Source organism: Hemicordylus capensis, chromosome 5 (genome assembly GCF_027244095.1).
Source record: "Hemicordylus capensis ecotype Gifberg chromosome 5, rHemCap1.1.pri, whole genome shotgun sequence".
Taxonomy (NCBI): domain Eukaryota; kingdom Metazoa; phylum Chordata; class Lepidosauria; order Squamata; family Cordylidae; genus Hemicordylus; species Hemicordylus capensis.
The window spans coordinates 196372032-196398419 of NC_069661.1; the positions used below are offsets into that span (position 1 = coordinate 196372032).

The 26388-nt window shown below is 46.2% G+C and overlaps 1 protein-coding gene across 1 annotated transcript; it reads left to right on the plus strand.

Moving 5' to 3' along the window:
- Positions 1–10325: 10325 nt before the first annotated feature.
- Positions 10326–18995, plus strand: MYF5 (myogenic factor 5). The gene is made up of 3 exons (XM_053256707.1): positions 10326–10968; positions 18050–18125; positions 18427–18995. Exons 1-3 carry the CDS (start codon positions 10420–10422, stop codon positions 18618–18620), a joined length of 819 nt encoding a protein of 272 aa, XP_053112682.1. The 5' UTR covers positions 10326–10419; the 3' UTR covers positions 18621–18995.
- The last annotated feature ends 7393 nt before the right edge of the window (positions 18996–26388 follow it).

A 26388-nucleotide genomic window follows, 5' to 3' on the forward strand; every position in this document is an offset into this window, starting at 1 on the left:
AACACAGGGAGAGAAAAACACTTTGGGAAGGTGGGAAAGTAAGTTGGGAAAGTTTAGTGAAATGAGTGGGGGAACTCCTCAGATGCGGGGGGGTGTGCACCCCTGTGCTGTAATCTGATCTGATTCTGATTAATCCAGACTTTATGGTGCCAAAAAGATCGTCGCGGCCTTTGTCACACACGCCCACACATAATAGTCGTGACTCCAATTCATCCGTTTGCAGACGGTTTGTAGCTCGGAATCCAGAGCATGTGGCCAGGCAGATCTTTTTAACTAGCCACCCAAGTCTGCTAATGAACGAAACCTCATTCAGTTTGCATGTAGATAGCCTTCTTCACCTCGCCTTCCTTCAACCCAGGATACTTCAGATCTGGAAACTCCAGAATGCTTTGTTTTGTTTTGTTTATTTACTTAATTTGACATATTTATATACCGCCCCAAACCTGCGTCTCTGGGCCATGTACAACTGCTAGTTGATCATGTATTCATTCAGTCAAAGCCATCAAACGCCTTTTGAAGACAGGACCCATGCTTTGGATTTGTTTGTGTGATTGCTTACATGTGTAATGAGCACGTGGGGAATTTATTTCTAGATAGTGAACATGCAGTCCGTTTAGATGCCAGGTGCTGGCTGTTTGGTACCTTACCACAGAAGCCAGAAGAATGCCTAGAGGTGGGGGGATTTGTCCTTCTAGAATTGGGCCCGCCGGATCTTCAAAGGCGTAAAAAGGCTTGCCTGTGGGCATCAAGGAGGGGCCGTCTAGTTTGCGAGATTGCTGGGTGGGTAAGAATTCTGACTTCATTCATTTGACATCCAAATGAAGGGATAGCTTTGTGTATGAGGCCTACGGGAAAGCAGTGCTTCATTTCCCAAAGGAGAGGTGGGCGCAAACCTATCTAAGAAGCGCTACCTTTAACCTAGCGCTCTTCTCTAACGGGATCCGTGAGGGACAACTGTGAACGCTTTTCATATGCTCAGAGACGCGCTCTTCCTCTTTCCTCGTGTGCTTCACGTTCTCCTGGCCGGCATTCAAAATGTGTTCCGCAGCTTACAAGCCTTTAAGGGAGGCAATTCAGGCGCTTTTGGGCAGGACTCAGAAACACATTCCCGAGCAGTTGTAAGGTCCTTTGGCACGGCCTTTTACTGGATAAGAACACTCCCCAGCTGTTTACAGACAAGAGTCCCAAACTCTGCCAACGGCACCAGTGTTGTATTTCATCTAACTCCAAAAGCAGGGTCAGTGTGGTGCAGTGGTTAGTGCTGGGCTTGGATGTTGGAGGGTTCAGATCTCCATTCAGCCTCAACGTGACTACTGGGTGACTCTGGGCCTGTAATTGTCTCTCAGCCTAATCTACCTCACAGGGTGGTTGTGAAAATAAGGGAGAACCATGTCGCTCCTTGGAAAAACCGCCCAGAGAACTTGAGTTTTGGGCGGTATAAAAATATGCTAAATAAATACATAAATAAATAATAAACGTGGGATAAGCATCACATATGTTATAAATATCACATATTCGGAAAGGTAGCCATTTCAGAGGGCTAGTGTCTCAAAAACCACTGCCCACAAGATTTGGCTGCCTTTGGGCCAAGGGTATCCAAATCTTGTGGGTTATGTTTTTTGAGAGGCTAGCCTCTGAAATTGCTACCTTTCCGAATCTGCTACCTGGGCTGTTCTGTTCTGTTCGGGGAAAGGCTGTTTGTGAGATCCTCTCCTCTTGACCGTCCTGTGCCGGAATGCCCCCATTCAAGCAAGAAGCAGAAACGGGTCTAGCGGGAGATAACCGCCTGCCAGTCCGCTGGACAAGTGGTTTGTGGGAGCTGAAGAGTCACATTGTGGTGCAGAACTGGCCAAATCTTTGTCCAGGTGAGGGGTGTAGGGCCAATCTACTCCGTAGCACACAACCCTTCCAGGAGCTTCTAGGAGAAGCTTTTCTCCTGGGCTGGACTTGTGGTTTGGGGTGATTCTTTAATTGCGGGATGCAGAGCACCCTGCTAAGTGAGCAAAGAGGGACCTTTTGCAGGGGGAGAGCAACTGGCCATATCCATTCCCAGCACATCACAGTATCCTTCCAGTGGCTGTTGCTGGTGTCTAGTTTATGTTTCTTTTTGAGATTGTGAGCCCTTTGGGGACAGGGAGCCGTTTTATTTATGTATTTATTTTATATCTATGCGAACCACTTTGGGAAGCGATTTATAAATACTCCTTGTATTCGCCATATTCCTATCTCCTTGGTTGTCTTTTGTTTCCACTGTAAGGGTTGGAGACACCTCCTTGAGGCTTTTGGATTGGGAATCCATCGACTGGAGTTCGCAGAGGACACACTCAGCTGGTCCAAGATGATAATGGAGTCTAGGTCTTCTTAAGTTCTAGAATGCATTCGAGCTTTTAAAAATATATTTCTTTCCAGTGCAGAAGAGCGTACACATTTTGTTGCTCAAAAATAATACAAAATATCGTTGTTATTATTATTTTTACATTTATATCCCGCTCTTCCTTCAAGGAGCCCAGAGCGGTGTACTACATACGTGAGTTTCTCTTTCACAACAACCCTGTGAAGTAGGTTAGGCTGAGAGAGACGTGACTGGCCCAGAGTCACACAGCTAGTTTTATGGCTGAATGGGGATTTGAACCCGGGTCTCCCCGGTCCAGGGAACAGAAACTGCCAATTTAACTCCTAGGAACGAGGAGCCACCTCCCACCTTCTGCAGAAGCATCGCCTGCCCTGATGAATCAAAAAGCAGGAGCAGCAGACTAGGAACCTGGACGCCGCCTGGCCAGGGGCGACTCTGGGCTCTTGAGAGCTGCCCGCAGCGCCTGCGATGGGGAGTGGGTGCCTCTTCTTTCTCTCCGGGAGGAGGTGGCGGAAGCAGCCAGGGCCAGCTCCAGGCCTCTTTTGATCTCGCCCGGGAGCCCAAGCCAGACCAATGGCTTCTGCAGCTGGCCCCGGGCAAGCCCTCCCGCCGCTGGGGCAGGTACTGTTGTTGACATAGGTGCGCTTAGTTGCAAACGGGTCGGCAGCCGTGGAAATTTGCCTTGGGGATCCGAGAAGGGAGGGCGATCTCGCAGCCTGGGGGCGGGGAGCACCTTGGCTCGTCCCTCCCGCACCCCACCAGCTTCTGAAGGGTGAACAGTGAGCCTTAAAAGAAGCAGGTGCTTTACTGGCGAAGACTGGAGAGCAGCAAGTAGCACCCCCCCCCCACCTTCGCCTCACGTAGCTGCCACCTTTCCAGGGGAACGGCCGTCCTCTTGGCTTCCAGGGCCTGATATGAGATCCAGCTTGCCTTAGGGGGCAAAAGTCGAAGGGTACGAATCTGAAGCCCATCTCTGTTTTGTCAGTCACTTGTTTACATCACTGCACACGGAGATACTCATGCATAGCTGCTGCGTGGTGGGACAAACAGATCTGACTGGGTATAAGGCAGCTTCCTCTGTTCCCGGTAGAAATGGCTTCACAAAGGCTGCCCATTTCCATAGAATGTGGATTTGATCCCGTTGCTGAAACATCTGCAGACTTAGGTAGAGAGTCCTGTACTTCTGATTCTAAAGTGGTTGGCACTGATTTCGGGGAGATATGCAATCGCAAGTTTGACTTTCCATTGACTTGAATGTTGTCGATGGCCCCCTCCTGGTCCAAACGCCGGGCTTCCTTTCACCAGTGAAAAGGACCGCTTGCTTGGACATCGGCTTCTCTGGAAACTCTTCCCTCAAATCAAACCAAGAGGCGAAGGGGTGGAGTGAGGTGAAGATGGCTGGTTGTTCTTCGTTTACAAAATGAGAGGGGAAGGTGGGGTGGGGTGGGGTGGGGTGGGGTGGAGCAGGGGTTGGCTGGTTTACAAAATGAGAGAGCAGTCTGGAGCCAGCTTGGAATTCATGCTCTGTGTAGTGGAAACCTTGCCCCCTATCCCCAGATATGTGGGGATCAGCGCAGATTTGCCTCCCTGTGGTGTGAAAAGGCACTCTGCACATTCTCTGAGGCATTGCTTCCTTAGGGACTCCGATTCCCGTGACTAAATCTTGAACTGAAACGGATTCTACGGTTCAGTTGTGGAAAATCCCCGAAACTCTCCAGCGTTGGCTGCGAGAGGCCTTTCAAATGTGCTGTTTTCCTCCCTGGTGGGAATGTGCGAACTTCTTGCTGGCTCTCTAAATGCCATGTGCAGGCTTTCACTCACTCAGTCGGTGCCCAGTTCCCACAAGTGCCTCATCCGGGACTTCTTTGCTTTCCCAATCCCCGCGTCTCTAGTTCCTCTCCTCGGCTGGCTGTTTGCAAATTTGTTTGGAGATCAGGTTACAAAAAGGGAACCGGCCCCTCCGAAGGATACTAATTACACATTGGCTTGAGTGACTGCATCTCTCTCCCTCTCTCGCTTTTCCTCCCTCCAGCTTCCAAGAGACGAGGGGAAAGCAGACCAAAGCCCCTTGAGAAAGAAGATGAAATGGTGGCATTTGGAAGCACCAAAAAACCCCTGTTAGTCAATAGCAGTAAGCAACAAAATAAAATTGGGGAAATACTGGGACACCCCTAGGCTGGCTGGCTGATGGGTTATAACATGGACTTTAAAATTAATGCTCGAATACTTACATGAGCTACTGTTTCCTCTTAGCTTTGAGGCTATAGAGGGGCTGGGGTTGACTATCATTGGGGGAACCGGGGGTGGGACTTGGAGGATTCGTTACGGCCCCGCAACCTTTCCCACCATAATTCCAGCACTGTTTAAAATGCAACCTTCTTCTGAATCAAATGCACAAACCGGTTTAGGTAGAGCATCGCCTTGCTTCTTATATATGAGGCTATACCTAAGTTAACTTAGGAAGACTCAGATAGTCACACCCACACTGCCAATAAAATAATTTTTATTTTATTTGTGAATTTGGGGTTGCTTTTTAAAAAATCCCAATTTCCTGCTAACATTTTGAGACACTGCTGCTTTGTAAACAGATTATGGAAAAACAAATAATGTACGGATTTGATACTATTTAAGAAACATTTTGAAAATTTTCCCACAATGAAACCACTGTGCCCTCAAAATCTGAGACATTCCAAAAATCCCCAAAGGGTCGCTAGTAATTCTGTTAGGGATCATACTAGGACCCTGGAGAATTTCCAGAAGTGCGTATTTTTCACCTGACCTTAAGGAAATTGCATGCAGATTAGCAGCAGCACTATGGACAGGACATTACGCACACTATGCAAACAATATACAAGGGAAGCATCCGGACTAGTTCATTACTAAGCACCACTTAAATCAATAAGACAATTCAGTCCCACTTGTGTAGCACTATTTTCAATGTAGTCATGACTGACTGGTCTGGATGTTGCCCATCATGTTCAAGAGATCTTTGAGGATGTTCGGATTCCACACACTGATCAATAGACGCACCTATTGTCCAAGAGGAGAATATGATGAGTGTTCGGAAAATGTATGAAAGGTCTTGTTCATACTGCCAAGTGCCGCACCTTCTCTTACGTCATTTGGAGGCTGTGCACACATTGACCAGGCAGGCAATATGCGACATTTCCCGTCCATGCTGTTCTTTTGTGCACATTCTGAACAATGCCCAGAGAATGTCCGCAATAGCCAGCGTTTCATTTCACATTGTTTCCGTTCAACTCGCATTAACCACGCATTGCACAATCCATGCCGGTGTCTCCACCATCAAGGATAGTGGGGTGGGCAGCTTCTTAACGGATTCTTCCTACTTTACCTCCGCCTTTTCCGAATGGGAATGCGATAGCATTCAAAGGCACATCGTCAGGACCTTCTCAACCACCGTGCTGACGTGATGTACAGCACAAATTTGCAGGAAAAGCGCCCACTGAAAGGCGAGCGTCACTTGGAAAGATCAAGTTTATTTGTGTTCAGAGCATAAATCTGTACGCGGGTCTATTTTCGCCCTTGGGAATGTGCTAAATCAAAATCTCGATCCAAGCAAATCATCGAGTTACACCTAACCAGAAACCTCTTTCTTTATCCGGCGGGCGATGCCCCGCCAGACACAGAGTAGGACTTCGCTCGTCGTCCTCCAGAAGCCCAGAAATTCTTGCCCTGAAAATTTAACCCTTTCTCGGCTTTCTGCCAGCGTCTGTTAAAAAGGGGGTGAGGAGGGTCTTCCCAGTTTCCTCTGCAACTGTTTAGAGAATGAATAGCCCCCACCACTCTTAGGGCTTGGATGCAATCCGATTTCGAATTCAATGGGATGGTCATTTACATTGTAAGTGTAAACCAGTATGAATTTGGCAAATTATTTCCCCAAAGAAACCTAGGAATTACAGTTTTGGGGCTCAGAATTATTTGCTGGAGTTCCCTAGCCATTTCGCATAATTGCCGAGTCTGCGGCTGAGAACCATGAGGTTTGAATAGGGCGCGCGGGGGCGCGCGTGCGTGAGACAGTGTGTGTGTTGTGTGTGGTTTCGGTAGAGAATGAACTATTAACACGACAGCTGATAGAAGCTCAGTGTTAAGACAAGTTTATGTCTGAATTTTAGATTTTAGTTAAACGTCTGGGAAGGAAGAGAAGTTGTGTACATGCTTTGCTTCTGGCCTTGTCAGAAGCATCTGGTTGATCATCCGTGCCATAAACTGGACGGACCCTGGGTCTGATCCAGTAGGGCTCTCCTCGTGAAAGAAGAGTCCCGTCCCAATGAAATAAACTGGAACAGAAACGAGTGGGGATGCATTTAGGAGGGTGTGAAAAATAACTGCGTAATCTGAGTGCTTCAGTATTTAGATTGGGATGCTGACATCAGTTCTTGATTTGAGACTGAGAAGGGAGGGAGGAGCTGGTCTTGTGGGAGCAAGCATGACTTGTACCCTTAGCTAAGCAGGGTCCACCCTAGTTGCATTTGAATGGGAGACTACATGTGAGTGCCCTAAGATATACCCCTCAGGGGATGGAGCCGCTCTGGAAGACAGGTGAAACTTATAAATAAGTGGTCTTCCATCAACTTGGCCTGTCCTCTGGGAAAGGGTGTTCAATCCTAATGGCCTTGTAAAAATGGGAGTAAGTCCCACTGAACTTGGCAAAATGATTTCCTACATGCATAGGATTCAGGGAATACATTCAAAGATAGTTTACATTTAATCATCTGTGCTCTTTAGTGGAGAGAAACATTTGCGTTTGTTAAGATGCAATTTTCAGTCATTTGAATGAACTTATATGATCTTCCGCTTTAATTGATTTTAAATTGATCCATATCTCATTAATTTCCTTTAATCACCCAGTGGGTTAAGCTATGGTGAATCTGTAAAACAAAACAAAACAAAAAACAAAGCAGTAATAATAGATATTCACAAAAACCATATAGTGGACAAATTTGGGTGCAATTCGTATCCCATTGAATTCAATGTCGCAGCTTCTTTTCGTTTGGGATTACTTGGTGGAATCTATCCTGGAATCTGTATTTCCAATCACTACTTGGAATTTTCACACTATCCTTAAAAAAAAAAAGGAAACATCCCCGCACCCTTTCCTCTTAACTCATAGGAATTGGCGGTGAAATTGTGTTGAATACTTCACAAATATAGTGGAGTATGTGCTATGCTCAATATATTTATTATTTACATTTATATCCCACTCTTCCGCCAAGTTGCCCAGAGTTGTACATGGTTGTGTTTATCCTCACAACAAGCCTGTGAGGTAGGTTAGGCTGAAAGATACTGACTGGCTCTGAAGTCACCCAGTGAAGTTCACGGCGGAATGGAGATTTGAACTTGGGTCTTCTGGGTCCTAATCCGACACTCCAACTTCTTTGGGATGTATTCACAATCTAAGATTAGAGCCTTTCAGGTTCCTTAGAAAATGACCTAGACTTGTATGTAGTAATCCAGGGTTTCCCAATCTGTGCTGCTCCAGATATTGTTGAACTACGACTCCCATCATCCCCAGCCACAATAAATTGTAGTTGGGGGTGATGGGAATTGTAGTTAAACAACATCTGGAGTTTGGAACCTCTGTGGTAATCTACTAATTGGGAAGGTTCTATGAATGCATCAGCAAAAACATTTAAATACGATTGTGTTAGATTTCGATTGATAAATAACTAGTCTCCTAGAAAAAGGGTGTGTGTGGGCGGGGGGAGGGTGTAACTTATTTCCAAAGGGTCAGTAGCTTGCCTGTGACTACAGGCCACAAGTCACTTCTTTCACAGTCGTTCTATACAATCAAATTGAGAGTGACCATCTGAAAGTCTGTAAGTCACGCCTGTAATTTGGAGTGCAATCGCCATCTCATTCAAGTCAAAATCAAATCTCTCCTTGATCTTAAGGATTGCTGCCTCCAATTGTCAGACACGTTTTCACCAATCATACAATTATTAGTGACACCAAATTGATCGAGGTATGATGCCTTTCATTTTAATTATTTGCTGTTAGTTGCCTTGATGCCCTTTTAGGAAAGTGGCTTACAAATACGAATTATTGTTGTTCCTCAAAAGTGCCTGTCTTTCGAATAGGAAGTTTGTTCGAATTCTTTATTATTCTGTCTTGATAAATCAAACGGCTAGAAACAAGACGGGTTAATTTGCTTACCGAAAGATACTCGGTTGTTTTCCTACCAAGCCGCCATCTGACAGTGGCCAAGGGGGTCCAGAGGCAAACGTCTGCTAAATGCCTTTTCATGACCGGCGTAATGACTCTCAGCCTCTTAATTGTTGGGGCCTCTGGGAAGCGTTTGTCGCTGCCTTGTGTAAAGTTACGCGGAGTTTGGGACTAGAAATTTTACACTTTGCAGGGAGGGTGATGGTGGTGGTAGGGCTGGCAGCTGGAACGCATCTGTAACGGTGCAAATCCAGAATGTTAGCCTCCTCCCAGCCTCTGGCAAGCTGAGACTCCAAAGGAAAATCAGGGGGAGAAAGGCCTGAGCCAGCAAGCGACAGTTTTCTGGGCAAAAGGAATCGGTCTTGGAGCGAGACCAGAAAGCAAACATACCTTCCCGTGAGATAATGGAAGCTGGGGGTACGAAGTGTCTTCCAAGCCACACTGGGTGCGATCCAGCCCCAATCAAAATGCTTTTAAGCCCCGGAGGTATAAGTCCCCGGAAAAAAGAACTTTCTACTTGAAATCCATGACACTTTAGCCTTGGTTACCCATTGATAAGATCTTACCCAGTTTAAGAAAGTGCCTCTAGCAGATAGATAGATAGATAGATAGATAGATAGATAGATAGAAAGAATTTTTGTTCCTGATCATGAAGTTACCGAGTTGCTAGTAAAAAGTCACATGAGACCTAATCTGTCGCTTTGAAATGCTGTTCTCCAACGGTGATCAAAATATGTGATGTGTAAAATTATTTTCTCTCCTCTATGGGAAGAGAGGACTCTCTAGGGCTGCGATCCCAAGCGCATCCTTCATTCCAACAGGGAATTAAGTTCCACGGAAACCCATAGGGGATGTTCATTATTAGCTAACTGTGACCGCAGGCTAATGCCTTTATTAGGACCAACTAGCCCTTCTTAGGACCGAACCTTACCCTTGTAACCTTTTCAGTTGTCCAAAAAAGGTATCACGTTGCTATTATTTTTAATAGACCGCCAGGACAACCTGCAGTTTGGGATTGCTAGTTAATGTGTCTCTTCCTGAGCACTTCTTTCGGAATGTGATCCTCAGCGCAGGATGCCTATCTAAGAGTAATCCAGTGGGACCAGGGGTGAGGACAGAGGGAAAGCTTAAGGAACAACTTCTGACTTAAAGGTTTGGCAGGAAAAGGAAAGCAGGGGGGTCGAGGAGGGAAGGTATCGGGACAGAGCGCCGGTACTTCTCGGCTTCTCTGGCTGTTGGGGTGGGCATGGCCATGGTGGGGGCTGTCACGGAGAGCTCCTGCACTTCTGAATCGGCAGCTGCATCACTGGAGGAGGAAAGATACTTTTGGAGGGGAGAGGCGGGTTATTAGATTGAGGGGGAGTTTAGTAAAATGAGGGAAGAACTTCTCAAATGCTTGGGGGGGGGGCGGAATTTGCACCGCTGAATGGGACTCACTTCTGAGTAAATGTGCAAGGGACTGATTGCTTAGTCTCATGGCTTAGGGAGGAATTGCCTGAAAGTTGCTGTGGAGTGCACGCCTTTCCCGAAGGAGGTCTGCCTCCACCACCACGGTTGGTCTTTTTGATCTCGAAAGTGTTACTAATTGCACCCCCACCCCACCCCCCAGATGATCTGTGCCCTTTAAAGTGGCGACAGTAGCCAAAAGGAGCCGTAAGCAACAGCCTGCCCCCTTGGGAGAAGGGAGGAGGCCTCCTCAGACGCCTCCTTCCCCTCCCCAAGTAGGGGTCGCGACGATGAGACGTGCTACCAGCAAGTAGCCAGCCACTGGGGGCCAGCCGAGCCTGCTCTGTGGGTATAAAGAGCCCGGGGCGGCCTCGCCTTGCCCGCAGAGCTCGCCTGAGTTGAGCGTCCGCCCGCCCTGCGTGCCAGCTGCGAGTATGGAGGTGATGGACGCCTGCCAGTTCTCTCCATCCTCGGCCGCCGCCGCCGCCGCCTTCTACTACGAGGGCTCCTCCTGCAGCAGCATCCCTTCCCCCGAGAGGGAGCTGGCCGAGGAGGAGGATCTGGCCCAGCGGATGGACGCCCCCGCCGCAGCTCCCTTCGGCACCCACCCGGCCGATCTGCCCGGCTCCGACGGCGAGGAGCACGTGCGGGCGCCCCGGGGCCACCACCAAGCCGGCCACTGCCTGCTGTGGGCGTGCAAAGCCTGCAAGATGAAGGCCAGCACGGTGGACCGCAGGAAGGCGGCCACGCTGCGCGAGAGGCGGCGGCTGAAGAAGGTCAACCTCGCCTTCGAGACCCTCAAGAGGTGCACCACGGCCAACCCCAGCCAGCGGCTGCCCAAGGTGGAGATCCTGAGGAACGCCATCCGCTACATCGAGAGCCTCCAGGAGCTGCTGCGGGAGCACGTCCACCACTACTACCGCTTGCCCGGGCAGCGCTGCTCCCAGCCCACCAGCCCGACCTCCAGCTGCTCCGACGGCCTGGTCAGTCCCAGGGCTGGGCTGCGGGAGGGACGGGCCGGCGCGCGTGGGAGCGGGGAGGCGGACATCGGCGCTGGCGGGCGGGCACATTTCTGCGATCGGTCGAATGAAAGGTCAGGTGGCTGGGTTAGGGGCAGCCCTGGCAGGTGAGGCGTGGGAAAGGAAGCGGGGATGGGCGCCATGCTGCGAAAGCGAGGTGCGCCTGTAAGCCCTGCTGAAAGGTAAGGGACTTCAAGGGTACTTCCTGGAATGCTCTCAACCTATTCTCGTAGGCTGCCTGCATGGGATGGCGGGGGAGGCCACTGGCCAGTCGCTCGCCCCTTCGCTCGCCCTCCTCATTGCCAGACTCTTGTGGTTAACTGAAGGACATGTATCTTCCACACATTCATCATTTGATGAAAAGAGCATATGCATCGCTCTCCGGGGTGTGTGTGTGTGTGTGTATGTGTGGAGGGAGGTGGAGGAGCAGCTCCTCATGGGCTTATTAGTATAGGATTGAAGAATTAATGTAAAATATTAATTCACATTATTAATTCACAGTTATTTCTCTTTCAGAAATCTAATACGTGGTGTACTTTTATCTTTCTTCCCCATCCCAGATATTCCACCCCAATTTTTTTTCCTGGTTCTGTCACTGAATATTCATGTTAAAGCAAAATATTCTAGTTTACAGAAACTCTGGCCCCAAGCGCAATGCAAACAATCACAGTAACACACACACACTCTCTGTGTGTGTGTGTGTGTGTGTGTGTGTGTGACACTGTGATGTAGGATTACTACTCATTTTTATAGAATGATCAGTGTACAGGAATAATCATTCCCTCATTCACCTTAGAAAATCCTGTGAAGTGGGCCATTTGTCTTCCCATTTTACAGAAGGTAAACTGAGGTAGCAAGCATGACTTGTTCCCTTACCTAAGCAGGGTCCGCCCTAGTTGCATATAAATGGGAGAAGTGTGAGCACTGTAAGATATTCCTTTCAGGGGATGGGGCTGCTCTAGGGAGAGCAGAAGGTTTCAAGTTCCCTCCCTGGCATCTCCAAGATAGGGCTGTGAGAGATTCCTGCCTGCAACCTTGGAGAAGCTGCTGCCAGTCTGTGAAGACAACACTGAGCTAGATAGACCCATGGTCTGACTCAGTATATGGCAGCTTCCTATGTACCTATGTTCCTATTTAGTTAGAAAATGAGTCCCTGTGCAGTCTGGGCCTTTTCATGTTGACCAGAAGGAAATTAAGTGCCACTGAGTTCAGTAGGGCTTTACTACCCAGAAACTCTGCACAGAAGGACTACAGTTTAATGCTGTCTATTGGGTTCTCATGGCGGTACAGAAATTTGAACCCAGTGGTTCCCTTCCCTTTCAGTACTCAACCTGCTGATCCACATGATCTAAGACAATAGAGGAGGTCTTCCCCTATCCGAAGATGGCATTTCTGGAGAAACTAAGGGGATGTGGTGTGGGCCGGGAGTCTGTTAAATCCTTTAAAGCTGAATATTTGAAATAACTGCCGCTCTCAGAACAAAAGTCATTTTGGTCTCTGCATTAAGCTGGTTGAAATCACCCGAGAAAGAGTCTTGTGTGGCTCTGAAGCTTGCAACTTCCAAAGGCTATTAGAGTTGATGGGTGGGGGGAAGCAGCGTCAGATTTCAGTCAGAGTAGCACCACAAAAAGTCAAAGAGCTGGAATGACTTTAACAGCTTGCCTCTATGAACACTTACTTGAAAGCAGCCCCACTTAAAGGTACAGTTGTGCCGTCGAGTTGGTGTCGACTCCTGATGACCACAGAGCCATGTGGTTGTCTTTGGGAGAATACAGGAGGGGTTTACCATTACCATCTCCCTCGCAGTTGAGATGATGCCTTTCAGCATCTTAACCTAGTAAATATGCATGGCTTCAGGCTACCCGGACTGAGTTCCAGAGTGATTGCATTATGCATTGTTGCGATTCCCGATCCACAAAGGAATGAAGCCAAATCTCGTTCAGGCTACTGCCCTAAGAACTCCGGATTGGAAGTGGATTGATTGATTGATTGATTGAGTGCTGTCAAGTCGTCGTCCACTCTTAGCGATCACATAGATCGATTCTCTCCAAGATGATCTGTTTTCAACTTGGCCTTTAAGGTCTCGCAGTCGATTGATCATTGTCGATTGCGTCCATCCACCTTGTTGCTGGACGTCTTCTTCTTCTCTTTCCTTCAACTTTGCCCAGCATTATAGACTTAAGGGATCTGGGTCTTAGTATAATGTGTCCAAAGTATAATAGTTTGAGCCTGGTCATTTGTGCTTCCAGTGAAAATTCTGGATTGATTTGTTCTATGATCCATTTGTTTGTTTTCCTGCCTGTCCATGGTATCCTCGAAAATCTTCTCCAGCACAAAAGTGTCAACACTTTTTCTTTCCTGCTTCTTCAAAGTCTGGCTTTCAAATCTGTAGAGTGTCAGGGGCAAAACCATGGTCTGACGATTCTAATCTTTGTAGATGTAGACACATCACGGCATCTGAATATCCTTTCCAAGGCCTTCATTGCAACCCTACCAAGTGCTAGTCAGCTGCGTATTTCTTGGCTGCTGGATCCTTTATTGTTGATAGTTGATTCTAAAAGGCAGAACCTATCCATCACTTCAAAGTCTTCATGATCAGGTCTGAGGCTGGTTGTTGTACCAGGTGGCTGAGAACAATCACTGCATTTTTGAAATCTTCAAACTACTTAGTAAATTTTGTGGCTTTTTCCAGGCCATGATTCCCCCCACCTTGTGTAAGTTCCCCTCTTTTGTACCTCAATTCCTGCATGAACAGTTGATTTGGATGAACTTTTTCTAAATTCTAAAGGAATAACTTCCTAACTTCAAATTACTTTTACTGTAATTTAAAGTGGAGCGACACTAAATTCAATAGGCAGGCCCCAGACTAAGTTAGTTGTGATTACCTCCCACTGAAATTAATGGCACAAGTTAGTTATAGGAATACTAATAGGATAAATATTTATATGCCGCTTTTCAGCAAAAGTTCCCAAAGTAGTTTACATAGATATAATTCAATAAATAAAATGTTCCCTGTCCTCAAAGGGCCCACAATCTTAAAAACAAACAAACAGAAAAAACCCATAAGATAGACACTAGCAATAGCCACTGGAGGGATGCTGTGCTGCGGATGGATAGGGACAGTTGCTCTCCCCCTGCTAAATACAGAGAATCGCCACTTTTAAAAAGGCGCCTCTTTTGTTCAGTTATGACTAAGTTGTCTCACTGATTTCTATGGTGCTTAGTCAAGACTCATTTAGTTTGTTTCTAGTGTGACTTTCTTCCAAGGAAATGCTCTACTTACGCTTCGAGGTCAGATTAGTGGAGGAAAGGAAATCGGTCGGACTCCCACGCCCAGTTGGTACTTTGAAGTTAATTGGAATCAACAGGGCTTCCAAATAATGTGCTTAGGATCGGAATGCGAGGCACTTAACATCTGAGGCGTCCACTGAACTGATTTGTGGTGGAAGCCAGAGGGCGATGCTCCTGCACATGGTGAAGTGGAAGAAAGTCCCCGCGCGAAATCACTGGACTGAATTTCTAATCAGGACAGCAGTGGCGGCGGCAGGGGGGGAGGGGGAGGGCAAAAGGCATCTATGGGTGGGCAAGCTGTGACCCACACACTAGATTTCTGAAACAGAAATGGGCTGGGCTGGGCAGGTGGTACGGGGCGTCCCCACCCGCTACTTGTCCAAGGAGGCAGGTTCTTGCCCAAGTACTTGCCTGAGGCGGTGTCCCGACCCCACCCGCGATCAGCCGCCCTTGCTGTACAGGCTTTTACTGAGCGGAGGGGGTTGCCTTTCACAGGGATCGGCCCATGTAATCGCCAGATAGGGTTCTCTCTCCCACCCCCGATAAATCTAGCGTGTGTGTGTGTGGCGCGGGGGGGCGACTTATTTCAGACAAGGCAGGGTGTTCCCATCAGATTCAGACAAATAAACAAAAAACAAACGGCGCTGCCCCGCGGCCCTGCCCACCCCCCACGGCGATCTGAGAGGCAGCTCTTGTTTTCCCGAGGCTTCTCTGCGGCGCTGATGGAGAAACCACACGCCGCCGGCACACGGTTGGTTGTGGCCACATTCTTTTCGCAAGGCGTTTTGCTCCGGACGTGCCAAGCTTTGATGCGCTTCCCTTTAAGGCCTGGGAAAGTGTCCTTGGCCTGGCCGGGCCGCGCTTTCTCTTGCTCCAATCCATTCTTCATGGTTAACACGATGGGACGCCTTGGAGATGCATCAGGGCGGGCTGTGTGGCCTTGGTTTAACTTTCCCATCGCTCCAGGGCAAGAAGCGCTGAGGAGGCGGAAGCCGAGGAAGGGATCTTGCATAAGAACAGAAGAACAGCCCTGCTGGATCAGGCCCAAGGCCCATCTAGCCCAACACAGTGGCCCACCAGATGCCTCTGGGAAGCCCACAGGCAGGAGTTGAGGGCATGCCCTCTCTCCTGCTGTTACTCCCCTGCAACTGGTACTCAGAGGCATCCTGCCTTTGAGGCTGAAGGTGGCCTATAGCCCTTCGACTAGTAGCCAATGATAGACCTCTCTCCTCCATGAAGTTATCCAAACCCCTCTTAAAGCCATGCAGGTTTTTGGCAGTCACTACATCTTGTGGCAGAGAATTCTTGAATGCTGTTGTTGTTGTTGTTGTGCGAGGCTGGCTGCTTCCTCGTGGGGTGTGCTTAGCACAGCCACAGTAGAATTGGCCCCTCTGGTGGTCATGAAAACATACAGGCTCACCAGTCTGTCCAAAATAAGCTCTGAACAATGCTAGCATTGGACAGTGTCAACGCCCACTTGGTTTAACATTTGGAATACTATTGCTATACTGACAGTAGTGCTCATATATATGTGAATGTTTATATACCGCTTTTCAGCAGAAGTTCCTACAGAGGTTAATGTAGAGCAGGGCTGCTCAACTTCAGCCCTCCAGCAGTTTTTAGGACCACAACTCCCACAATCCCCAACCACAGTGACCAATAGTTAGGGATTATGGGAGTTGTAGGCCAACATCTTTAGGAGCGTCAAAATTGAGCAGCCCTGGTGTAAGAAATAGTAAATCAGATGATTCTCCCCTGTCCCAGAAGGGCTCACAAAGAACCACTGCCAGCAACATCCACTGGAAGCTGTGTTGGGGCCGGATGGGAACAGTTGCTCTCCCCTGCTAAATATAAGAGAATAATCCCTTTAAGGTGCCTTTTCATTTAATGCGCAGGGGATGGATTTAGTAATAGTTCTACCAGTACTGCTGTTACTACCACTTTTACTAGAACTAGTAGCAATCATACAGAATTATGTATTTAGTTGCAGAGTGGGTGGAGCCAATGTCCATACAGTGTGGCTCCTTGTTGCATTAAACACATTTTAAAGAGGATTCTATACTATTGATACTACAAATAATTATATACTGCTTTTCCACAAAGTTTCCAAAGTAGTTTAGGTGGGAAAATAAATAATAAATAAGATGCATCCCTATCCCATAAAGGCTCACAGTTTAATAAGAAACATGAAGTAGACACCAGCCACAGCCACTGGATTAATACTTTGCTGGGGATGGATAGGGCCAGTTGCTCTCCTCCTGCTAAATAAAAGAGAATAGTTACTTTAAAAGGTGCTTTTTTTGCTCAGTCCACAGGGGCTCCAACTCCATTGCTTTCCTGCGGCAGCAACAGCAGCACAATACCATCCAGTTGTCAACTCCTTGTTGCAAAGTAGGGTGATCAAGGCTTAAAAGAGCTCACAAGGACTGCTACATTTAATGCCAGGCCTCAGACCCTGAATGTGTGTCATGATAATAGGGATGTGCAAGAACTACACAGGTTTGGTGCCACTGGGGGAGTACGAGCAGTGAGTGGGATTTTTTAAAAAGGAGGAGAGCAGGTCATTACTTGCTCTCTGCCACCCCATGCAGCTTCCTGCTGTGGCAGTGCTCATCCCAAGAACCCATACATGCACGGATGCCATGTGTGTGCTGGTGCCACGTGCGGGTTCTTGGGACAAGCTCTGTTGCAGCAGGAAGCTGCATGGGGAGGCAGAAAGAAGACAAGGACCTGCCCTCCTCCTTTTTAGACCCCTGCTTACTGCCCTCCTGCCCTCTGCTGGCGCTGAACTGGTTTGGACCTTGTCCAAATTGGTTTGGTGCTGAACCTGTGCACAAAACTCAGTTCATGCACATCCCTACACGATGAAGAGCATCTGAGCATGTAAACATTTAACTGGATGCCGGAGGTGTTAAGAGCAGGGCTTTCAGGTTAGGGGGCATGGTATACTAAGCATGCCAGAATCCCAGAACCTCTTGATTTAGAAGCAAATCAGTGAGGACTTGCCTTAATGCCATTAACAGATTTCCAAAAATCTACCAAGCAGGATCCACAGGCAAGTGTGTCACAATCAGAAAACACGGGTAGTAGCAAAGCAAAGCATTCTGGAGATCTCAACCAAGCTACCCAGATTGGAAGACTTCAAACACCTATCTATTCCAAAGCTCTATCTAGACTCAAAGGGGTGTCCTTAGAGAGCCCTGGTGGGCAGGGGCGTAACTATCATTAGGCAAGGGGAGGTGGCTGCCTGGGGGCCCCCCACACCTCGAGGGGCCCCCCAGAGGCAAGTCACATGAGGCAAGTCACATGACTATATATTGTGAAGTGTGTGTGCATCAGTGAGGGGCCCATTTAAAAATTTTGTCTCTGGGCCCACTGCAGACTTGTTACGCCCCTGCTGGTGGGGTATGGGGCCTGGGGCAAATCAGCCAGTGCGGGGACCCCTTCTAGTTAATTTTAATGGCAACAACAAGAACTGATCCAGGCAGTTGCACATTTGCCCTGCCCTAAGCACAGCCCTATCTATGGACTCATCACTAACCACCAAACCCGCTTCCAAACTCAGATATGGCCAAACCATAAGCTAAATCAATCCAGCAAGTTTCTTTGCAAAGGAAAAGGGTGAGCAAGTCAATATACCCCATGGTCCCTCCCCTCCTCAACCACTCTTTTTTTTTGGTAAATGGAACAGACATAAATGCTGTAGTGGCAATAGATATGAATCCTCCCCCACCCTTCTTGTTGTCTATTTCAGGCTGAATGCAACAGCCCTCTGTGGTCCAGGAGAAACAGCACTTATAACAATGTCTACTGTTCTGATCTTCAAAGCGGTAAGGCTCAAAGTCCTCTAAGATCAGCAAGGTAGAGAGGTTCTCACCTCAGTGGAGTCTTTCTGGGAGGATCAGCAGTGGCCAAATTCTAGAGCATCTGGCTAAAGACTTTTGAAAGTGAAGCTTCATTGAATTTTTATTTTAAAAAAATTTAAAAATGCTTTAAAAAACAAATTAAAAGGTCACACCCAAATTTGCCTCTGGAGGTTCCCTTCCTTTGGATGCAACCCACAATACTGTTATACAAGAATCTAACTTCATGTCTTTCCGCTGAATGTCATTTCTTTCTTCCCCTCCACAGTCTATTCGTCAGATGCAAGTACAGCTCTTTCCAGCCTGGATTGTTTATCCAGCATAGTGGACAGAATCTCTTCCTCAGATCAGCCCGGGCTGCCACTGCAGGGCACTGCTTCCCTCTCTCCCAGTGCCAGCCCGGAGTCCCAGCCAAGCACCCCTGAGACTCCTCATTCCAGGCTCATCTATCATGTACTATGAGATGCCTGAGATCTGAAACCAGCTCCAATGATGCTTGGGCATTTCTAAGCCCAGCAGCAGCAAGTTGAGAGACTGTCCATTGAAATACGATCCTTGGAATTCCAGTGGACCAAAAATATGTGTATAGAAGTGCAGTCACTTTAAACTGTATATACTGTGAATATCATTGCCCCCTTTACAAGGGAATAAAACTGTATTTAGCCCAACATCCATATTTTAATATTATATACTATAAATATGCATCAGGAGTTACATTGTACCATATTAATATCTTAGTAATAATAACAAAATGGATGCAGTACATCCACAGGTGGGTCAGATATGAAATGCTTCATGTTTTGGGATGCTCAAATAAACAAATATAATTTGTTAACTCATGTTTTCCTATGAGTACTTTTTCCTCCTTATATGAAATAGCCTGCTATGCTGGTTTGCTGTTTTTATCTGCTGAAAAACATCATGTAAACAAGTCAGGGTCAGTTACAATATTAGATGGAGATAGGAGAGCAGTGGTCAATTGTTTATCTTATTATGATATTTTTGCCTCAGGCACCCAAACACTTGTAGGGTTCTACCTTAAATTGCCTTCTTAGAAGTATAGCTGATAATACTAATAATACTTAGTGGGTGACCTAAAGATCAAGGATGGACTGGTGCAGCAACTCAACAATTTCCCAACTATCCATACTGATACAGTGGGAAGCGTCTCCCTCCCCTTCCCTAGGAAACCTTCTGTGCCACTGAAAAGATGTCCCCGAGGGTTGTGTAACCCTCAGGGACATTTTTTGGGTGGCACAGAGGGCTTCTTGGAGGGTATCAAAATTGGTGCTTTCCCACTGCACCAGTGCAATTATTTGGGAAGTTCTGTTAGGATACTCTCTTGCTGCACTGGCCTATTCTTGCTCCTCAGGTCAGCCAGTATTTGTATAGCACTTTCAAAGGTTCAAAATGATTCATGTTAGTTATAGGTTGTAATCCCAACTACTTCTCTGTAAAGTAGGTATTACTACCCCCATATTGCAGCTGGAGATCAGGGGCTGAGAGAGAGTGGCTTGCCTAAGGTCAATCTAGAGAGTTCAAGGCAGAGGCCAGATTTGAACTGGGAAAGTTCTGATTCAGAACTCAGTGTTTGAGTCACCTTAGACCAGACAAAAGGCTAGACAAAAGGCTGTAGTTTAGAATGTGAACAAAGGCATCTAATGTGTGCAGATGCTCTGTTTTACTCATTTCATTCAGGATGTCTCTCAACAGAAACTGAGCACAAGTGCTTTGGTGGGTTTACTTCATGCTAAAGTGTTGGATGAAAATTGGAATGCAAATCCAATCCTGGTTTTATTTTTACAGCTATGCTTTCAGTAAAAAGTCTACACATTTTTTGGAACCATGTTTCTGTTCAAGGTGTGTAAAGTGACTCTTGGCACAGTTTTGAATTATGAGTGGTTTTCCATGCAATGTACAAATTCTTTAAATCCAGAAGGCTCATAACCTAATATTTCAAAGCCATTTTGATCCCTATGGAACTCAATGCCCACAGCATACTAAAGCTATGATCTTGTGAAGGGCATGCACATTAAGCTTTATGATGGCTTTCAGATCTTGAGAGACCAACTGAGCTGGCCTGTACTAAAAGGGAAAATGGATAGGTATGCAGAGAATATTGAAAGCTGCTCAATTTAAATGTGGAAATCTTTTTCACCTCTGTGATTCCTCCTGACTTCCTGAGAATATTTACAGGTGAAACTCGGAAAATTAGAATATCGTGCAAAAGTCCATTAATTTCAGTAATGCAAATTAAAAGGTGAAACTGATATATGAGACAGACGCATTACATGCAAAGCGAGATAAGTCAAGCCTTAATTTGTTATAATTGTGATGATCATGGCGTACAGCTCATGAAAACCCCAAATCCACAATCTCAGAAAATTAGAATATTACATGGAACCAAGAAGACAAGGATTGAAGAATAGAACAATATCGGACCTCTGAAAAGTATACAGTGTACTGTGCTTGATTGGCCAGCAAACTCGCCTGACCTGACCCCATAGAGAATCTATGGGGCATTGCCAAGAGAAGGATGAGAGACATGAGACCAAACAATGCAGAATTGCTGAAGGCCGCTAATGAAGCATCCTGGTCTTCCATAATACCTCATCAGTGCCACAGGCTGATAGCATCCATGCCACGCCGCATTGAGGCAGTAATTGCTGCAAAAGGGGCCCAAACCAAGTACTGAATACATATGCATGCTTATACTTTTCAGAGGTCCGATATTGTTCTATTCTTCAATCCTTGTCTTCTTGGTTCCATGTAATATTCTAATTTTCTGAGATTGTGGATTTGGGGTTTTCATGAGCTGTATGCCATGATCATCACAATTATAACAAATTAAGGCTTGACTTATCTCGCTTTGCATGTAATGTGTCTGTCTCATATATCAGTTTCACCTTTTAATTTGCATTACTGAAATTAATGGACTTTTGCACGATATTCTAATTTTCCGAGTTTCACCTGTATGTGGGAGAAATTGTTGTTCTCCCAGTCCTTGAGGAGAGCTGGTCTTGTAATAGCAAGCATGAACTGTCCCCTTAGCTAAGCGGGGTCTGCCCTGGTTGCATATGAAAGGGAGACTAGAAGTGCGAGCACTGTAAGATATTCACCTTAGGGGATGGAGCCGCTCTGGGTAGAGCAACTAGGTTTCAAGTTCCCTCCCTGGCTTCTCCAAGACAGGGCTGAGAGAAATTCCTGCCTGCGACCTTGGAGAAGCCACTGCCAGTCTGTGTAGACAATTCTGAGCTGGGTGGACCTCTGGGACCTCTGAGCTAGATGGACCTATGGTCTGACTCAGTATATGGCAGCTTCCTATGTTCCTATAAGAGTTCATAAATTATGTAAAGCAACAGTAATAAATACCTATTTTGGTTTATATGCATTCTGCACAGAACATTGACATTTGGCTGACATCTAGACTAACGCTGTGTTGAGGCTACATGCAGTCCTCAGGGATTTATTTTTAGGAGGCACAAAGGCTGTTCTCACACACAGCCTAACACAGGCTAGGGTTAGGCTGCATGTGAGAACTGCTGGGATTGGTCCTGATCCCTGTGGGCCAGCACCACCTAGCCCAACTTTTTAGCCTGGCTGCAAGTCAAGGTAATGGTCGTGAGCAATCCCTTAACCTGGGCTACTTGCTTGTGTGTGAGCCGGGTTGCTTCCAGCCTGGCCGCACACAGAGATGGGTGCCTATAGTGTCCATCTCTTGGGGGAGTCCCCCAATGCATTGTACATGTCATGCAATGCATTGTGGGATTCCCAGAGGCCAGGACAACTGCCAGGAGCATTGCCAGGAGCAGCATGGAGATTCATCCGTGCTGATCCCAGCAGCATTGGTTGTGTGGACATGCAGTTTGTGTGCCTTCAGGGCTGCGATTGGTCATCTGGGGGAAGGTAGGTTGAACTCTGCCTTCTCCCCTGCCCACCCAACTGCACACACAGTTGTGTGCATAGCCATACAGTGAGCTTCAGAGAGAAAGGGAGATGGACAAAAATTGTGCCTCCCTCATAACATCAGTACAGCGTCAGTCTAGATGCCAGTCACTAAATAAGGCAACGTTTGGCTCTTCAGATGTTGCTGAACTACAACTTCCATCATTCCCTGCTGTAATAAATTGTAGCTGGGGGTGATGGGAATTGCAGTTCAGCAACATTTGGAGAGCCAGACACTGTCTGTCCCTGCACCAAATGAATGCTAAGTAGTAGAATTAGTCATAGCCCAAGTCTGCATGTTCATGGGTTTCAAAACAGTGTTGTCCTTTCCAGTAACAAAGTGGCTGTTACTTTCTGTACAAAAGAAAAACAGCAGCATTAGTTTACCTTTTTATGAACATGACATCTATAGCTACATAACTAAGGACTGAATAGCACTTACTTTCAATTTTCTAAGTAGTCCGCTAGCTACATTTGTGAATGTGAGCTTCAGTAATTAAAGTCCAGATTAAAGTTTTGAGAGGATGGGAGGTATTCCATGACTAGCTGTATTGCGCATACAAAACTGAAACTATTGTGAAGGCCTTTTTAATTACTATGAAAAGTTAACATGGACTACACTATGGGCTGCATGTAGCACTTTTAATTCCAGTCTTTATTAATTCATATAAATCACATGCTCCAGCTCTTACAGGCAGGAGCCAGGTAACAATGAAAGGCAGATTCAGATGTGTGTATGAAGATTTGCTTCTTCATGGCTTCTACCATTTTTTTTCTGTATAGATAATAAGAGTTGTTTCAGGCAAAATTAAAACATCTGCTTGATGACAGTATTGTAGTAGAGCATAGCAAACAGGCAAGTATCGCCAGTTCTAATTAATAGCAGCTAGCTAGATAAGCTATACAAAATCCTCACTTTCAGATTGTACTACAATGACCTTGGCAAATGACCTTTCTCAAAGTATGCAGTGTAACACTGACAAATCACATGCTCGTAACATACACCCCTTTCTGACTGGCTGGCATCTGAAGAGCTGCAAGGAAGGTCAACACCTCTCTTTTGGATTGGCAAATGTTTTCAAACGGGGAATTTGCTGCTCATTACTTAATCTCGTGAAACAGCTGTAACTTGTTGAATCTCAGTCTGAGGAGTGTTTTCTACAGCTGCAGAAACCAAGATGTTGGATTTCAGAGTATGCAAGTGCTGTAAAGGCTTGTTAAGTACAAGGCATTGCTTTGGAACTTTTCTCTGTTATATCTGGGGGACAATACTTAGGAAACATTAAAGCAGTAGCAACATGGCAGGTAAAGCCACAGAGCTTTAAAGTTCTGCCATCCAGTCGGTGTCGATTCCTGGTGCCTACCGAGTCATGTGGTTTTCTTTGGTAGATTACAGGAGGGGTTCACCATTGCCATCTCCCATGCAGTATGAGATGATGCCTTTCAACATCTTCCTATATCACTGCTGCCCAATAAAGGTGTTTTCCGTAGTTTGGAAAACATACCAGCGGGGATTCGAACCAGCAACCTCTTGCTCCCTAGGCAAGTTACTTCCCTGCTGGACCATTAACTGATTAAAAGCACAGAATATGTCCTGAGAAAATGCAAACAGATATCTGTGCTGATACATGGGAGCAATCAGCTAGAATTGCTGACTGTGACTTGGGTCTTCAGCCTGAACCATTATCAAGGTTCTTGTATTAAGTTGCTTGTTGCTCTGAGAACACTCAGCTGTTATTGATCCTTGTCTGCTCCCCACTTCACCTTTGCCTTATCCCACCCTGAATTTAAGTGCAAGCAATCAGGATCTTACAATCAGGATCAAAACAAACAGGCCATTCTCACCTTACATGTTACATGCTTAGTTTCCCCCAACATAAATATCAATAGCTTGTCTGGAAAAGTAGCAAGTGAAACAGTCTTGTGATGGAAACACTCTGATCTTTGGAACTGTACATGCTTATTTATCATTTATTATATTTCCATACCACTCCATCTATCACTCTGGGCAGTTCACAACAACAAAACAAAGACATAGTAGTTAATTAAAACCAACATAACAATCAGAGTACAAAACAATTCAATATAGTTTAAAAACTCTGGAAGTCCAGACCAAAAAAGTAAGTTTTAAGAGCTCTCTTGAAGGCCAGTAATGTTGCTAAGCCTTGGATTTTTATTGATAAGGGTGAAAAGCTCAGGGAGTGCATTCTGCAACTGAGGAGCAGCTGTGGAGAAAGCTCTTTCCCAAGTCACCAGCAGGTGGACTTCTCCAGTTGATCTTAATGTGCGGTGGGGTATCATGCAGAAGAAGGCATTCTCTAAGGTAACCCAGACCTAAGCCATTCAGGACTTTAAAGGTAATAGCCAACACTTAGTATTTTGCCTGGAAACATATCAGCAGCCAGTGCAATTGTTTAATTATAGACATAATGTGGCCTTTCTGGGTTACTCCAGACATCAATCTGGCTGATATATTTTGAACTAACAGAAGTTTCTGGAGTATATACAAAGGCAGCCCTATGTAGAGTGCATTGCAGAATTCCAACCTGGAGGTTACCACCTGGTGTGCCACTGTTTTGAGGTCATTCTCTTCCAGGAATGGACACAGCTATTGAATCAGCTGAAGCTGATGAAAAGTGCTCTCAGCCATAGTCTCCACCTAGCTTCCAGAGTGAGGTCAGGATCAGGAGCAAGAGCACTCTCAAACTGCTTATCTGTTCCTCCTGTGGAAGTATAACCCCATCCAGGACAGGAAGAGCTATCCCATCCTATTTACTGGCCTAGGAAAAAGATATCACCTTATGCACTTTTAACCTCTCATTCACTGAGACCTATATTCAAATAGTTCTCTCTTATCAACAAACCAAAAGAGCAATAGAGATTGTTCATTTCTTCTCTCTTGCCCTCTCCTCACAACTCAAAAAAGAAAGACCAAAGAAAAACAAAATAATGTATAGTTTTTAAAATATGAGGTATTACCTTTTAGGTCTGTATTTTTTTAAAAAACCACCATTACTTTTTGTGAGTGCGTGTTTAGTCAGGAAAATATATGCTTCTTGCCTCCTGTTGTACAAGCACCTGTTTTTAAAAGCTTTTAAACAGCTGTGTGAATGTGAATAATTGGTTTTACTGTAGGGATACTGTTATAGAATGAGTTGGAGAACTTTGGTGCCATGAAATCTCAGGGATCTTTGTTCAGCTCATATGATTGTGTGCATGCCAAAAGTGGCCACACATTCTACAGCTAATTTATGGAACATGGCACACTCAGATATATCCTTTACAATCTCTCCTCTAGGAATCAAATTTATGATCTCTGCTCTAGGAATCACAAGTTCTGCATTGTGCCAAAAGACAGACTAAACACATTTTTATACTTGAGGCAAAATATCCAAATGACGTCCCCACTTGGTAGAAAACATGTAAACAAAATGGTCAATTTACTATCTTGTAATTGTACTCAAGAATCTGTTGTTTGAGCCCTACACAATGATAAGGCTTGTTCTGACTCTCTGATCCTTTCTATCCTTTTCACCAAATCCAAATTAGTATTTAGACTGTTATTGAAAGTAGCTTATTTGCTTCTATTTGTTTGATGAGAATGTTAGAAGTATCAGTCCTAAAATTGATGGCTGCCGTATAGAGCAAAGAAGCACCAGTGCTGCGAGAGGAGCAGGCTAACAGCACTTCTCAACTAAATGCATTGATGCACTGTACTTAAAGGTACTTGTCAAGTACCTTTAAGGGACTGGGAGGGCGCTCTTACCCCCCACTGGCTGCATTCCCCCCAGTGGCACTCTCACCAAAATTGCTGGTGCGGGGCAGCTGCATACCATCTTGCTGCCCCAGTCAGCATCAAAACAGAAGTGCCCAAAATGTGTGTGTGCACATGCGCATCGGGCACTTCCAGTTTGACACTGGCCAGGGAGGCAAGGAGGTACGCTGCCACCGAATGGCAGCAATTTTGGCGAGAGCACCAGCGGGGGAAATGTGGCCAGGGTGGTGGTGTAAGAGCACCCTCCTGGTCCCTTAAAGGTAACCCCCACACACACCGCTGAACCGACCAAATGCCAGACCTCCAAACTGGCCCAGCGGTCCAGAAAAGGACTGCTGAACTGGTTTGGGCACATCCCTAGTGTACTGACAGAAGTACTGCTGATTGGTGGTTCCTCTGCCCAGGTGAATGATGTTCAACCTGTTCTAGATGGGGTTGCACTCCTCCAAAGGACCAGATTCACAGCTTGGAGGTGCTCATTGATCCAACATCGTCACTAAAGGCTCAAGT

Coding starts and splice junctions, on each gene's coding strand:
- MYF5 (XM_053256707.1), top strand. CDS start 10,420: ATGGAGGTGATGGACGCCTGCCAGTTCTCTCCATCCTCGGCCGCCGCC. Junction 10,969..18,049: donor CCAGCTGCTCCGACGGCCTG/GTCAGTCCCAGG, acceptor TGTCTATTTCAG/GCTGAATGCAACAGCCCTCT. Junction 18,126..18,426: donor CTGTTCTGATCTTCAAAGCG/GTAAGGCTCAAA, acceptor TCCCCTCCACAG/TCTATTCGTCAGATGCAAGT.